Source organism: Schistocerca nitens, chromosome 2 (assembly GCF_023898315.1).
Source record: "Schistocerca nitens isolate TAMUIC-IGC-003100 chromosome 2, iqSchNite1.1, whole genome shotgun sequence".
NCBI classification, from domain to species: Eukaryota; Metazoa; Arthropoda; class Insecta; order Orthoptera; family Acrididae; genus Schistocerca; species Schistocerca nitens.
This window is the reverse complement of record NC_064615.1, coordinates 76,168,382-76,180,857: the sequence shown is the minus strand read 5'-3', so window position 1 is coordinate 76,180,857 and position 12,476 is coordinate 76,168,382. Positions and strand designations below refer to the sequence as shown.

Here is a 12,476-nt window from a genome sequence, read left to right as displayed (position 1 = left end):
TAGATACAGAAAATGTTCGACTGCTGCCCTGTCCAGCACATTCTCCAGATCTCTCACCAATTGAAAACGTCTGCTCAACGGTGTCCGAGCAACTGGCTCGTCACAATACACCAGTCACTACTCTTGATGAACTGTGGTATCGTGTTGAAGCTGCGTGGGCAGCTATACCTGTACACGCCATCCAAGCTCTGTTTGACTCAATGCCCAGGCGTATCAAGGGCGTTATTACGGCCAGAGGTGGTTGTTCTGGGTACTGATTTCTCAGGATGTATGCACCCAAATTGCGTGAAAATGTAATCACATGTCAGTTCTAGTATAATATAATTGTACAATGAATACCCGTTAATCATCTGCATTTCTTCTTGGTGCAGCAATTTTAATGGTCAATAGTGTAATATCTTCACTGCGTGCTTCTGTACAATAAACACTTTCCAGAACTAGAGGACAGTCAAGGGATAATAAAGTACGTAACGGGAGACGAAAATTTGATAATGATGGAACGATATACTATGGGGAGGAAATAGGAGAGGGACATGGGATTTACGAAAGAATATGGGTTCGGTAGTAGTAATGATAGAGGAGAAAGTGTAATGCACATCTGCAGTAATTTTCAGCTAGTGATAATGAATACTCTGTTCAAACTTGATAAGAATAGGCTGCATAATTCGAAACGCCCTGCAGAAACTGAAGAATTCCTTGTATCAAGAAAAGACAGAGATTCCGAAGACAGATACTGGATTTCAAGGCCTACGCACCCATGTGCACACAACGAGATCTGTTCAAAAAATTCCGGAGCTTTGTCCACAAAACCTTTTCACTTAATTTGCATGGTCTCCTTCGAAGTACTCTCCTCCACAATTGATACACCACTCCCAAAACAGTTTCCACTTCCGGAAGCAGTCTTGATACTCCTCTTGCTGGATCGCGCGAAGAGCCGTCTGCCATTTTTCTTTTATTTCGTCTGTCGTTGCAAATCTTCATCCTTTCAAAGGGGTTTTCAGCTTTGGAAATGAAAAAAGTCCGTAGGGGCCAGGTCTGGAGAGAGGGAGTCTGAGGCAGCACAGTAATTTCGTTTCGTGTGCAATAGTCACGCCCCAACAAGGATGAATGTGTGGGTGCGATATCGTGATGGGAGAACCATGAATTGTCTCGCCACATTTCAGGCCGTTTCCTTCTCACATTTTCTCACAGACGTCGCAACACGTCCCGGTAGTACCGTCGATTAACAGTTTATCCCTGTGGCACGAATTCATGATGAAGTAATCCTTCAGTGTCAAAGAAAGCATGGCTTTGACATTTCACCTGACCAGACGAGCAGTTTTTAGCCTTGGAGAGCCTGTCCCGACCCATTGTGAACATTGAACATTGCTCTGAACATCATAACCGTAGGCCCACGACTCATCACCGGTTATGATTCTCTTAAGGAAAATCTCGTACGCATTTGCGCGATCCAGAAGCCCTTCACAGCCTGCGAGACGAAGGTCTTGACCCGTGAGCCGTGGGACCAACTTGGCAGCAATACACGATGCATTCCTAGATGCTTTGTAAGGATTTCATGTCATGATGCAACTGAAATGTTACATTCTTCTGCAATCTCTCAGACAGTCAGTCTTCGAATGGCACTCATAATTTCTTTGACGTTCCTGACAAGAGCGTCGTCGGTAGACGTCAAAGGGCGTCCTGAATGAGGGTCATCTTTAACTTCCGTCCGGCCATTTTTACGAGGTGCATTCAAGTTCTAAAGCCTCCGATTTTTTTTCTAATCAACTACTCACCCGAAATCGATGAAACTGGCGTTACTTCTCGACGTAATCGCCCTGCAGACGTACACATTTTTCACTCCATGGCAGCGGCGAAGGCTTCTTTAGGAGTCTGTTTTGACCACTGGAAAATCGCTGAGGCAATAGCAGCATGGCTGGTGAACGTGCGGCCACGGAGAGTGTCTTTCATTGTTGGAAAAAGCTAAAAGTCTCTAGGAGCCAGGTCAGGTGAGTAGGGAGCATGAGAAATCACTTCAAAGTTGTTATCACGAAGAAACTGTTGCGTAACGTTAGCTCGATGTGCGGGTGCGTTGTCTTGGTGAAACAGCACACGCGCAGCCCTTCCCGGACGTTTTTGTTGTAGTGCAGGAAGGAATTTGTTCTTCAAAACATTTTCGTAGGATGCACCTGTCACCGTAGTGCCCTTTGGAACGCAATGGGTAAGGATTACGCCCTCGCTATCCCAGAACATGGACACAATCATTTTTTCAGCACTGGCGGTTACCCGAAATTTTTTTGGTGGCGGTGAATCTGTGTGCTTCCATTGAGCTGACTGGCGCTTTGTTTCTGGATTGAAAAATGGCATCCACGTCTCATCCATTGTCACAACCGACGAAAAGAAAGTCCCATTCATGCTGTCGTTGCGCGTCAACATTGCTCGGCAACATGCCACACGGGCAGCCATGTGGTCGTCCGTCAGCATTCGTGGCACCCACCTGGATGACACTTTTCGCATTTTCAGGTCGTCATGCAGGATTGTGTGCGCAGAACCCACAGAAATGCCAACTCTGGAGGCGATCTGTTCAACAGTCATTCGGCGATCCCCCAAAACAATTCTCTCCACTTTCTCGAGCGTGTCGTCAGACCGCCTTGTGCGAGCCCGAGGTTGTTTCGGTTTGTTGTCACACGATGTTCTGCCTTCAATAAACTGTCGCACCCACGAATGCACTTTCGACACATCCATAACTCCATCAGCACATGTCTCCTTCAACTGTCGATGAATTTTAATTGGTTTCACACCACGCAAATTCAGAAAACGAATGATTGCACGCTGTTCAAGTAAGGAAAACGTCGCCATTTTAAGTATTTAAAACAGTTCTCATTCTCGCCGCTGGCGGTAAAATTCCATCTTCCGTACGGTGCTGCCACCTCTGGGATGTATTGACAATGAACGCGGCCTCATTTTAAAACAATGCGCATGTTTCTATCTCTTTCCAGTCCGGAGAAAACAAATCAGAGTCCTTAGAACTTGAATGCACCTCGTAAACCGTGTGAACCATTCGTAACACCGAGTACAGCGTAAGCACTCATCACCGTAGGCTTATCTTATGTGTCTCTGTAAAGGTTTTCTTGAGTTCCACCCACAATTTAATGCAGATGAATGCTCCCCTAACTCTGCCATCTCGAGATTCGCAAATTGTGCGGCACAACGTTTTACTCAATACAGCACTGAATAATCTCTAACAGATATACAACAGTGGAACATCAGGTAGTTACACATTAAACCTAGCCGTGTGCAGCGATGCCAAACCCTTCGCTCCAAGACATCATTCGCGCGAAATTACGAATGTTCCGGGATTTTTTGGACAGACCTCGTACAAAGTTAAATCACAATTGAGTAACTATGAAGCGTTGGCTAATCTTTAAGAGAATCGTGGACATATTTAAGAAGGGCGTTCACAAGAAGAGAAGTTGGACAAAGGAATATAGGTGCGAGGAAGACAACTGCGAAGAGACTTCGAGTAACAGAGTAAATACTTCAATCGATGTACGAAAGAAGGAAGTACAAAACTGTGTAGGAAAAGATATAAACGCAGCAATCTAAGCCACATGGAAATAAATAAAGTGCAGGGAATTTAACGCGAGAAATCGTAAGAGACATGGTCGACAGAAGGTCAGAATCACCGTACAGAAAAGTCAGAATAGCCTTCAGTGGTATCAAAAGTGAACGTCTCCCAACGTTAAGAATGCCAGAGGAATTCCACTGTTAAATGCAGAAGGAAGAGCGAATGGATGGAAACAGAACAATGTAGGCCTCTACCAAGGCGAAGAGTTGATGGTGACTTGATACAAGAAGAAATCGGAGAAGATGTACAAGACACAGAGTGTCCAATATTAGCCTAAAGTAAAAGTGTAACAGAGCTTTGGAAGCAAATGAGGCCATAGACATGTATAACTTCGGAATTTCTAAAGCCATTGGGGGAAGTGGCAACCAAACGACTATTCCCGGGTGGTCTGTAGATCTAAGAGACTGGATATACACCAACAGATTTTCGGAAAGAATCATTCACACGATCCCCAAGATAGCAGAAGATAGCAAGGGGAGATATGTGCGGAAATTATCGCACATTCGACGTAACAGCTTACGAATCAAATTTTCTGGTAAGAATAATATACAGAAGGAAAAGAATGTTGAGGATCTTAGATGATAGTTTTGGCTTCCGGAAAGATAAAAGTACCAGAGAGGGGGTTCTGACATTGGTTTTGATAACGGAAACAAGAGACAAGAAAAATGGAGACACCTTAACACAGTTAGTGGACCTAAAAAGTGCATTAGACAATGTATGATGGTGCAAGATGTTCTAAATTCTGAGGAAAATACTTATAAACTATAGGCAAAGACGGCTAATGTACAGTAAGTATATCAAAAACGGTGGAGGACCAGGAACAAAGTGCTCACATTAAACAGGGTTTAAGACAAGGATGTAGTATTTCACCGCTGCTGTTCAGTCTATATGTCGAAGAAGCATGGGCGGAGTTCAAAGAAAGCTTTTAGAGTCAGATTGAAAATCAAGGTGAAAGAATCTCAATGCCAGTGAGGAATGTGAGCGGACGTAAGACGGAGTGCAGAGCATTTGTAGACGGCCAGTAAAAAGAGGATTACATGTATGGAGAAAATGTCCATACCAAAACTCGTGGAGCTACATTACGATCAAGCGAGTGTGAAACTGCACATTGACGAAGCTGGAGACGCTGTCAACCTCTTCCTACCTGTCGACAGCTACCGTACCTGCTGAAGAGCCGCTATCCCTCAGTTAGCGCCCTAGTCAGGTTTGATGAGAACTTTAGCTTCGTTTTTTGCCTGTGAGAACAGTTTTATCCCGAACTAAAATCCCTTCATCTGTTCATATTTAAAATCATGATAATCAGCCACTTTTATTTCAGTATATGATCACAGGAAAGATTAGTTAAATTTCATTTACATCCAGCTCAGAATTATATACGTTGCATTATTGCACCTGGCTGCTTTCACAGTGAGGTCACAATATTTCTTCTGCGAATACGTTGCACTTACACAGATGGTATTCTTTCGAATGATCAGCGTGGTAAGTTTGCGAGCATATGTATGGAGAGTGGCCACGCCGACAAAAATTTAAAAGTGGATGTGTTTCTGTTCTTTTTTGTCTTAGTACTACACTACTGGCCATTAAAATTGATACCCCACGAACATGACTTGCTACAGACGCGAAATTTAACCAACAGGAAGAAGATGCTATGATATGCAAATGATTAGCTTTTCAGAGCATTCACACAAGGGTGGCGCCGGTGGCGACACCAACAACACGCTGACATGAGGAAAGTTTCCAACCGATTTCTCATTCACAAACAGCAGTTGACCGGCGTTGCCTGGTGAAACGTTGGTGTGATGCCTCGTGTAATGAGGAGAAATGCGTACCATTACGTTTCCGACTTTGATAAAGGTCGGATTGTAGTGTATCGCGATTGCGGTTTATCGTATCGCGACATTGCTGCTCGCGTTGGTCGAGATCCAATGACTGTTAGCAGAATATGGAATCGGTGGGTTCAGGAGGGTGATACGGAACGCCGTGCTGGATCCCAACTGCCTCGTATCAATAGCAGTCGAGATGACAGGCATCTTATCCGCATGGCTGTAACGGATCGTGCAGCCACGTATCGATCCCTGAGTCAACAGATAGCGACGTTTGCAAGACAACAACCATCTGCACGAACAGTTCGACGACGTTTGCAGCAGCATGGACTATCTGCTCGGAGACCATGGCTGTGGTTACCATTGAAGCTGCATCGCAGACGGGAGCGCCTGCGATGGTGTACTCAACGACGAACCTGGGTGCACGAATGACAAAACGTCATTTTTTCGGATGAATCCAGGTTCTGTTTACAGCATCATGATGGTCACATCCGTGTTTGGCGACATCGCGGTGAACGCACACTGGAAGCGTGTATTCGTCATCGCCATACTGGCGTATCATCCGGCGTGTTGGTATGGGGTGCCATTGGTTACACGTCTCGGTCACCTCTTGTTCGCATTGACGGTACTTTGAAGAGTGGACGTTACATTTCAGATGTATTACGACCCGTGGCTCTACCCTTCATTCGATCCCTGCGAAACCCTACATTTCAGCAGGATAATGCACGACCGCATGTTGTAGGTCCTGTACGGGTCTTTCTAGATACAGAAAATGTTCGACTGCTGCCCTGTCCAGCACATTCTCCAGATCTCTCACCAATTGAAAACGTCTGGTCAATGGTGGCCGAGCAACTGGCTCGTCACAATACGCCAGTCACTTCTCTTGATTAACTGTGGTATCGAGTTGAAGCTGCATGGGCAGCTGTACCTGTACACGCCATCCAAGCTCTGTTTGACTCAATGCCCAGGCGTATCAAGGCCGTTATTACGGCCAGAGGTGGTTGTTCTGGGTACTGATTTCTCAGGATCTATGCACCCAAACTGCGTGAAAATGTAATCGCATGTCAGTTCTAGTATAATATATTTGTCCAATGAATACCCGTTTATCATCTGCATTTCTTCTTGGTGTAGCAATTTTAATGGCCAGTAGTATATATTTCATATGCTGAATTGTGAGCAAACAGAAGTTGTAAAGGCTTGTGCTCATACAAATTACTTTTCTCAAAATTGTTCGACAATATTTAGTTAAAAAAGTATACATTTTAGTCTACAGTTGGAGTTTATTTATTTTTTGCCTGCTGGCTATCGGTTCTGGGACACAGTACCATCCTCAGGGCACCCTCTGGCACGAAATCATTATGCTCTCTTCCCGGGTAGCCCTGACGTGACGAACGCGTGCCAGGGGGTTTTATAGGATGGTACTGTTTACCAGAACCGGTAGCCAGTTGGCAATATAAATAAATTGCGACTGAACACTAAAACATATACTTTTTCACTACTGTTTTTGATTGCTGCTGCACCGACAGGATGTCGGAAATATGTAATACTTGTTTGCTTTGTTTTTTCTGTATTTTTATTTACAGTATTTTGGAAGAGATAATATTACACAGAATGAAATTCTCAATCTGCAGAGGAGTGTGCGCTGATATGAAACTTCCTGGCCGTCTTGTTGTGTGATTACATTATGCTGAAAGTAGGGCCACAGCCAGAGCTGGTTTAAGACGCAACCGACAAAAGCGGCCGCTTCAGGCGCCACCATGAGTGGGTATCCAAGGCGCCAAGCTTAAATTTGTACTCGGGGTTTATCATAATTAGTATCGAAAACTGACACGAACTAAAGTATACGATAACAGGAAAAAAAACTTTTTCCCGTAAACACAGGTCAGCAAACGAGACGTTTGCGAACTTCAGTCGCCACTGACTTCAGTATCAACTATTGTCCTAGTTAGAATAAATATATTTTAAATGTAACCTCTTACGTGAATCCCCATCTAATCGGGCACAAATTTCATTAGGCCTAACTGAGAAAGAAGTACCATATTGTTCCACGTGTCACCTTGCCATTTGGTGGTAATACTGCAATGATCTGCTTAGTGAGTCAGGTGTTCTTTCTGCAAGTACGCATGTACGGCGCATTTTGAGGAATCAGGCACCTAACCTGTAAAACATCTCACCGGTACCCATTGGGACAGCCGAATTTACTTCGTCTTGCACACTGAGGCTTTTCGAGAGTAATTGCTATTATCAAGTGCATTTTCATTTCTTTATGGTGGCGCTAAGTGTGTTTTACAAAATGCATTTTAACCGTCAGCTGTTTATTTGTCCCATTACTCATCCACCGGTTTCGTTTATTAACCATCATCCGGGATACAAGCATTCGGTTTTCAGGCCACGAGTGGCCTACCGGGACCATCCGACCGCCGTGTCATCCTCAGAGAAGGATGTGGATAGGAGGGGCGTGGGGTCGGCACACCGCTCTCCCGGTCGTTATGATGGTGTTCTTGACCGAAGCCGCTACTATTCGGTCGAGTAGCTCCTCGATTGGCATCACGAGGCTGAGTGCACCCCGAAAAATGGCAACAGCGCATGGCGGCTGGATGGTCACCCATCCAAGTGCCGGCCACGCCCAACAGCGCTTAACTTCGGTGATCTCACGGGAACAGGTGTATCCACTGCCTCAAGGCCGTTGCCCATCCAGGATAGAAGGTACATCAAATTAGTTACAAGCATCAGATATTCCTTTAGATCTGAACAATATTGAAATTAGCCGGCCGGGGTGGCGCTACAGTCTGGAACCACGCGACCGCTACGGTCGCAGGTTCGAATCCTGCCTCTGGCATGGATGAGTGTGATGTCCTTAGGTTAGTTAGGTTTAAGTAGTTCTAAGTTCTAGGGGACTGATGACCCCAGCAGTTAAGTCCCATAGTGCTCAGAGCCATTTGAACCAATATCGAAATTATTCAATGAAATCGTACAAGCGCCTGACATAATTCGCTCCGAATACCGACAGTCTTATCTCATGTCAAATAGACAGACATCACAGGAAAAACAAGACGACCAATTACTGCTTATTGGTTCAAATGGCTCTGAGCACTATGGGACTTAACATCTGTGGCCATCAGTCCCCTAGAACTTAGAACTACTTAAACCTAACTAACCTAAGGACATCACACACATCCATGCCCGAGGCAGGATTCGAACCTGCGACCGTAGTAGTCGCGCGGTTCCGGACTGAGCGCCTGAAGACTGCTTATTGTGTGTGGGCTCCCACATCATACTTACAGCAAGCATAAATAATAATTTCCTCCCGAAACGAGTCATGTGTAGTACGAATAAAGTAGAAATTGTACGGGAAGCACAAACCTTTTGGTGTTACAAACAATTTAAAGTTACATAGACTTTTTAAAGTCGCTACAAAAATTTGTAATTGATAAGATAAAATCCGATGAATTTCAATGACGTCACTTACCCTGCCCGATTAATTGGTTTATTCTTCCATTTGTTATCTCCGATACCAAAGAATTTATAACTCCTGCCGCTCCTGGATCCCGAAAATCCATCTCTTCCACTGCACCCATGAATTTCTTCGCTGACTGCTTGAACCGCTCTTTAGTGGTAAAATTTTGCTTCACAAATATCCTGTTGGCTACTCTAAGGATAACATCGTCGGATTCCTGAAGCAAAGTACATATACATTAATTAGCACTCTCAGCGTATCACATCTCCTTTATAACTGCAAACAAGGAAAGACTGTTTCCTGGACTTTTGGATGATGGGAGGAAAAGAATGGTGATCTACAGGTGACGATCCAAGAACACGAAACAAAACCTGCGTTAATGATAGCGAAACCGAACCTCTACTGGGAGGGTAAGGCTGTGAAAGATCGTGGTATCGGATATACCACACGCCTTAAAACGATTTATGAAGTATTTTAAAAAATTAAAAAATTGTGCTTGGTAGATGAAAGGTCTCTCTCGACCTTGTGGGATGCTCGATCAATTTCTCTGTAAATATCAAATTTGTGACACCAGCTTACTCCGTTCGTGATATCCAGAAGGCAGCAGGTAGCGGATCTGAGGTTGTTGTCCTGTTCCTTAACGTGGTACATCGTTCAATACAGTTCCCGTCGGTACTTTGTAAAAGAAAAGTACTTTCGAAATACTGGACCAGATATGCGATTGCATCTGAGATTTCCTAGTGAACATAACTTGATTCTTTGCACATACATGGAGGCATAGTCAGCACCGAACCTCATGGTAGAGTGCCAGGACTGCTATTTCTCAAAATTATAAAGATCACGTAAGAGATAATACTCCTAGCTCTCACAGGTTGTTTTTATGCATCGAGTCCAGTACAAAAAGATTATTCGAAAAGCATTACGTAATGCAGAGACTTATGGATGAAACGGACAGGCAGCTAATGAGTGTGTTGAACGTCCACGAGACCACAATGTCACTACAGGTGGAGCACGTGCTGGTATGAAATAAGGTGGGGAAGAGAATCGGCCGTGCTAGGGCAGCCATCCCGGCACTCCTTGTTTCTTTCTATTCCCTTTGCCGTTTCTCTACTGGGTCGGCATTGTTATACATCGGTTTTGGCAGTGTTAGTGGTATTTGGTAGCTGGATGCACCTTCCTGATAGCACCACTCCCCCTCTCCCTGCATCCCTTGGAAGGAATCTGTATACACCCATCTCTCTGCTTCTAGTATAGATCTCTTATTCAAGTTTGATAACGTTCTAAAAGTAAAAAAAAGCGTCGAAAATAGAAATTTTATTCCCCAGATTGCAGTTGACACACGTGCTGGCCTTCCTCAGATCATCGGATACATGAATTACAAAACCGCTATGCATGACTCTGTAATTCATGTATCCGATGACCTGAAGATGTCAATACAACTTTGATGAATATCTATTAATCAGGATTTGTATCATCTTCGATCTGGGCAATAAAAGTTCTATTTTCGAAGCTTTTTTAAATTGATATACAGAGCCTTCTGACATTGTCAGGTAAATATGCTTTAAGAGACAGAACTAAAAGTAATCAGAAAAAAATTAGGTATGCCGAATAAGGAACAAACGGGCTAAAAGCACACTGAAAAAATTTAAAAACACATCAACATTTACTCAGATGTGAAGAAAACGCAGGCTAAAATTCTACAGACATGTTAAAAGACTGGCAATAACCAGATTAACTACAAAAGCTGTAAAATTCTGTGAACTCGCAGTAACACTAAAACTGAGACAACATAACGTATTGCAGCAATAAAACAATGAAAGAGGCATGGACAACAACATACAAAATATAAATAGAAAATTTTGACACACGATATTCACAACTGGACAATTTGCTAGAGAGAAAAAGAGAAGAGCAGAACCATGAATTAATAAAGTATATTACCCAAGTTATACGTGTGATAATTACAGTAGAGTGCTCTGTTGTGGATAATTAAGAGCCGGCCGTGTGAACGAGCGGTTCTAGGCGCTTCAGTCTGGAACCGCGCGACCGCTTCGGTCGCAGGTTCGAATCCTGCTTCGGGCATGGACGTGTGTGATGTCCTTAGGTTAGTTAGGTTTAAGTAGTTCTAAGTTCTAGGGAGCTGATGACCTCAGCTGTTAAGTCCCATACTGCTCAGAGCCATTTGAACCATTTGATAACTAAGAAAATAAAAAGCGATTTAAGGTGAAAATGCGATGGAGGATAGAAATAAGAATTGAGAAAAACTTATGACAGTTTCGAGAACTTTAAAATTACTTGAAAGAGTAAGAAAACAAAAACTCTGTTGCAGCATGAGAAGCTGGTGTTTAAAACTTCGATACTCGGCATTTAAGCAGGCCTAAGCGTACATTGCTCTCGATGACACCCAGAAGGATTAAATTCAGAAGAATAAAGTAAAAGAGATACTAATGATGAAATAATGTAGCAACGGCTTAAACGAAAGCACTGAAGGCAGTTCGTTATGATTTCAACATAAATAAGGGAGTAATAATTGATTCGGACTGCCGGCCGAAGTGGCCGTGCGGTTAAAGTCGCTGCAGTCTGGTACCGCAAGACCGCTACGGTCGCAGGTTCGAATCCTGCCTCGGGCATGGATGTTTGTGATGTCCTTAGGTTAGTTAGCTTTAACTAGTTCTAAGTTCTAGGGGACTAATGACCTCAGCAGTTGAGTCCCATAGTGCTCAGAACCATTTGAACCATTTTTTTGATTCGGACTGTCCAGCACAATAACAACACAAACAAAGTTAGGATGCCATAAATGTATTAGTTCTAGAGGATAGAATATCGAAAGGACTAAACATACATACAGGTTGCTTATAAATGAAATCAAAAGAAGATGTAGGAATGAGGGCGAGGGAAATGGACAACGAAAACAGAGAAAGTTTACAGAAAGAATTGATTCTGCAGATACGATACATCGAAAGAGTAGAAGTCTAGTAAGTTGTTGGAAGGGGAGACTGAAGAGGAACATGATGTGAAATACTATGTACAGCAGAATCGTGTAACTTGGAAACACTGCATCAAGCAATATCATCACTCTACGGACGTTAACAAAAGCTGGTGAATAAGTCCCAGGGAGCACAAATAGGACCAACAATCACAGCATCTATACAAGATGACTAGGATGTCCTCAGAAAATTTGTTGACAGTTGTCACTTCGAGTGATTTCTATAGTTTCAGATGCCAAATGAATTAAATTTCCTATTCCTGTTAAAAAGAACTTTACAAAACTGTATGAAACTTAGAATACAGTAAGTTACACCTTCAGTTGTTGCAGTATTTCACTGAAACCTTCTTCAGTGGCATTTTTATCTTCAGGAAGACGCAGACCTCTCGCCATCTGCTTGGCTGTGTTTCCGCCAGCTCCGAGAAACGCAAGCGCCAGAATTACCTGTATGCTCCAGGGTGAGAAGAACAAGTTACCTTGCCCTTCTGCCAATACCTACAAACGAAAAGACAAGTTGTTAACAAGCTATCTTCAGTAGATATAAATATTTGTTTTGAAGTGAAAATGTAGATTTGGAAGGGCGCACTAGCATAGTAGCTTAAA

At 43.4% G+C, this 12,476-nt stretch overlaps 1 protein-coding gene across 1 annotated transcript in view; it reads right to left on the bottom strand.

Moving 5' to 3' along the window:
• Positions 1 to 12,476, bottom strand: part of LOC126235743 (serpin B6-like) — a 103,235-nt gene that overhangs the window by 45,297 nt on the left and 45,462 nt on the right. Inside the window, exons 3-4 of the mRNA XM_049944529.1 lie at positions 12,189 to 12,368; positions 8,900 to 9,104 (exon numbers count right to left, since the gene is read on the bottom strand). Of these exons, the coding sequence (XP_049800486.1) occupies positions 8,900 to 9,104; positions 12,189 to 12,368 (385 nt within the window). The remainder of the gene's footprint in view (positions 1 to 8,899; positions 9,105 to 12,188; positions 12,369 to 12,476) is intronic.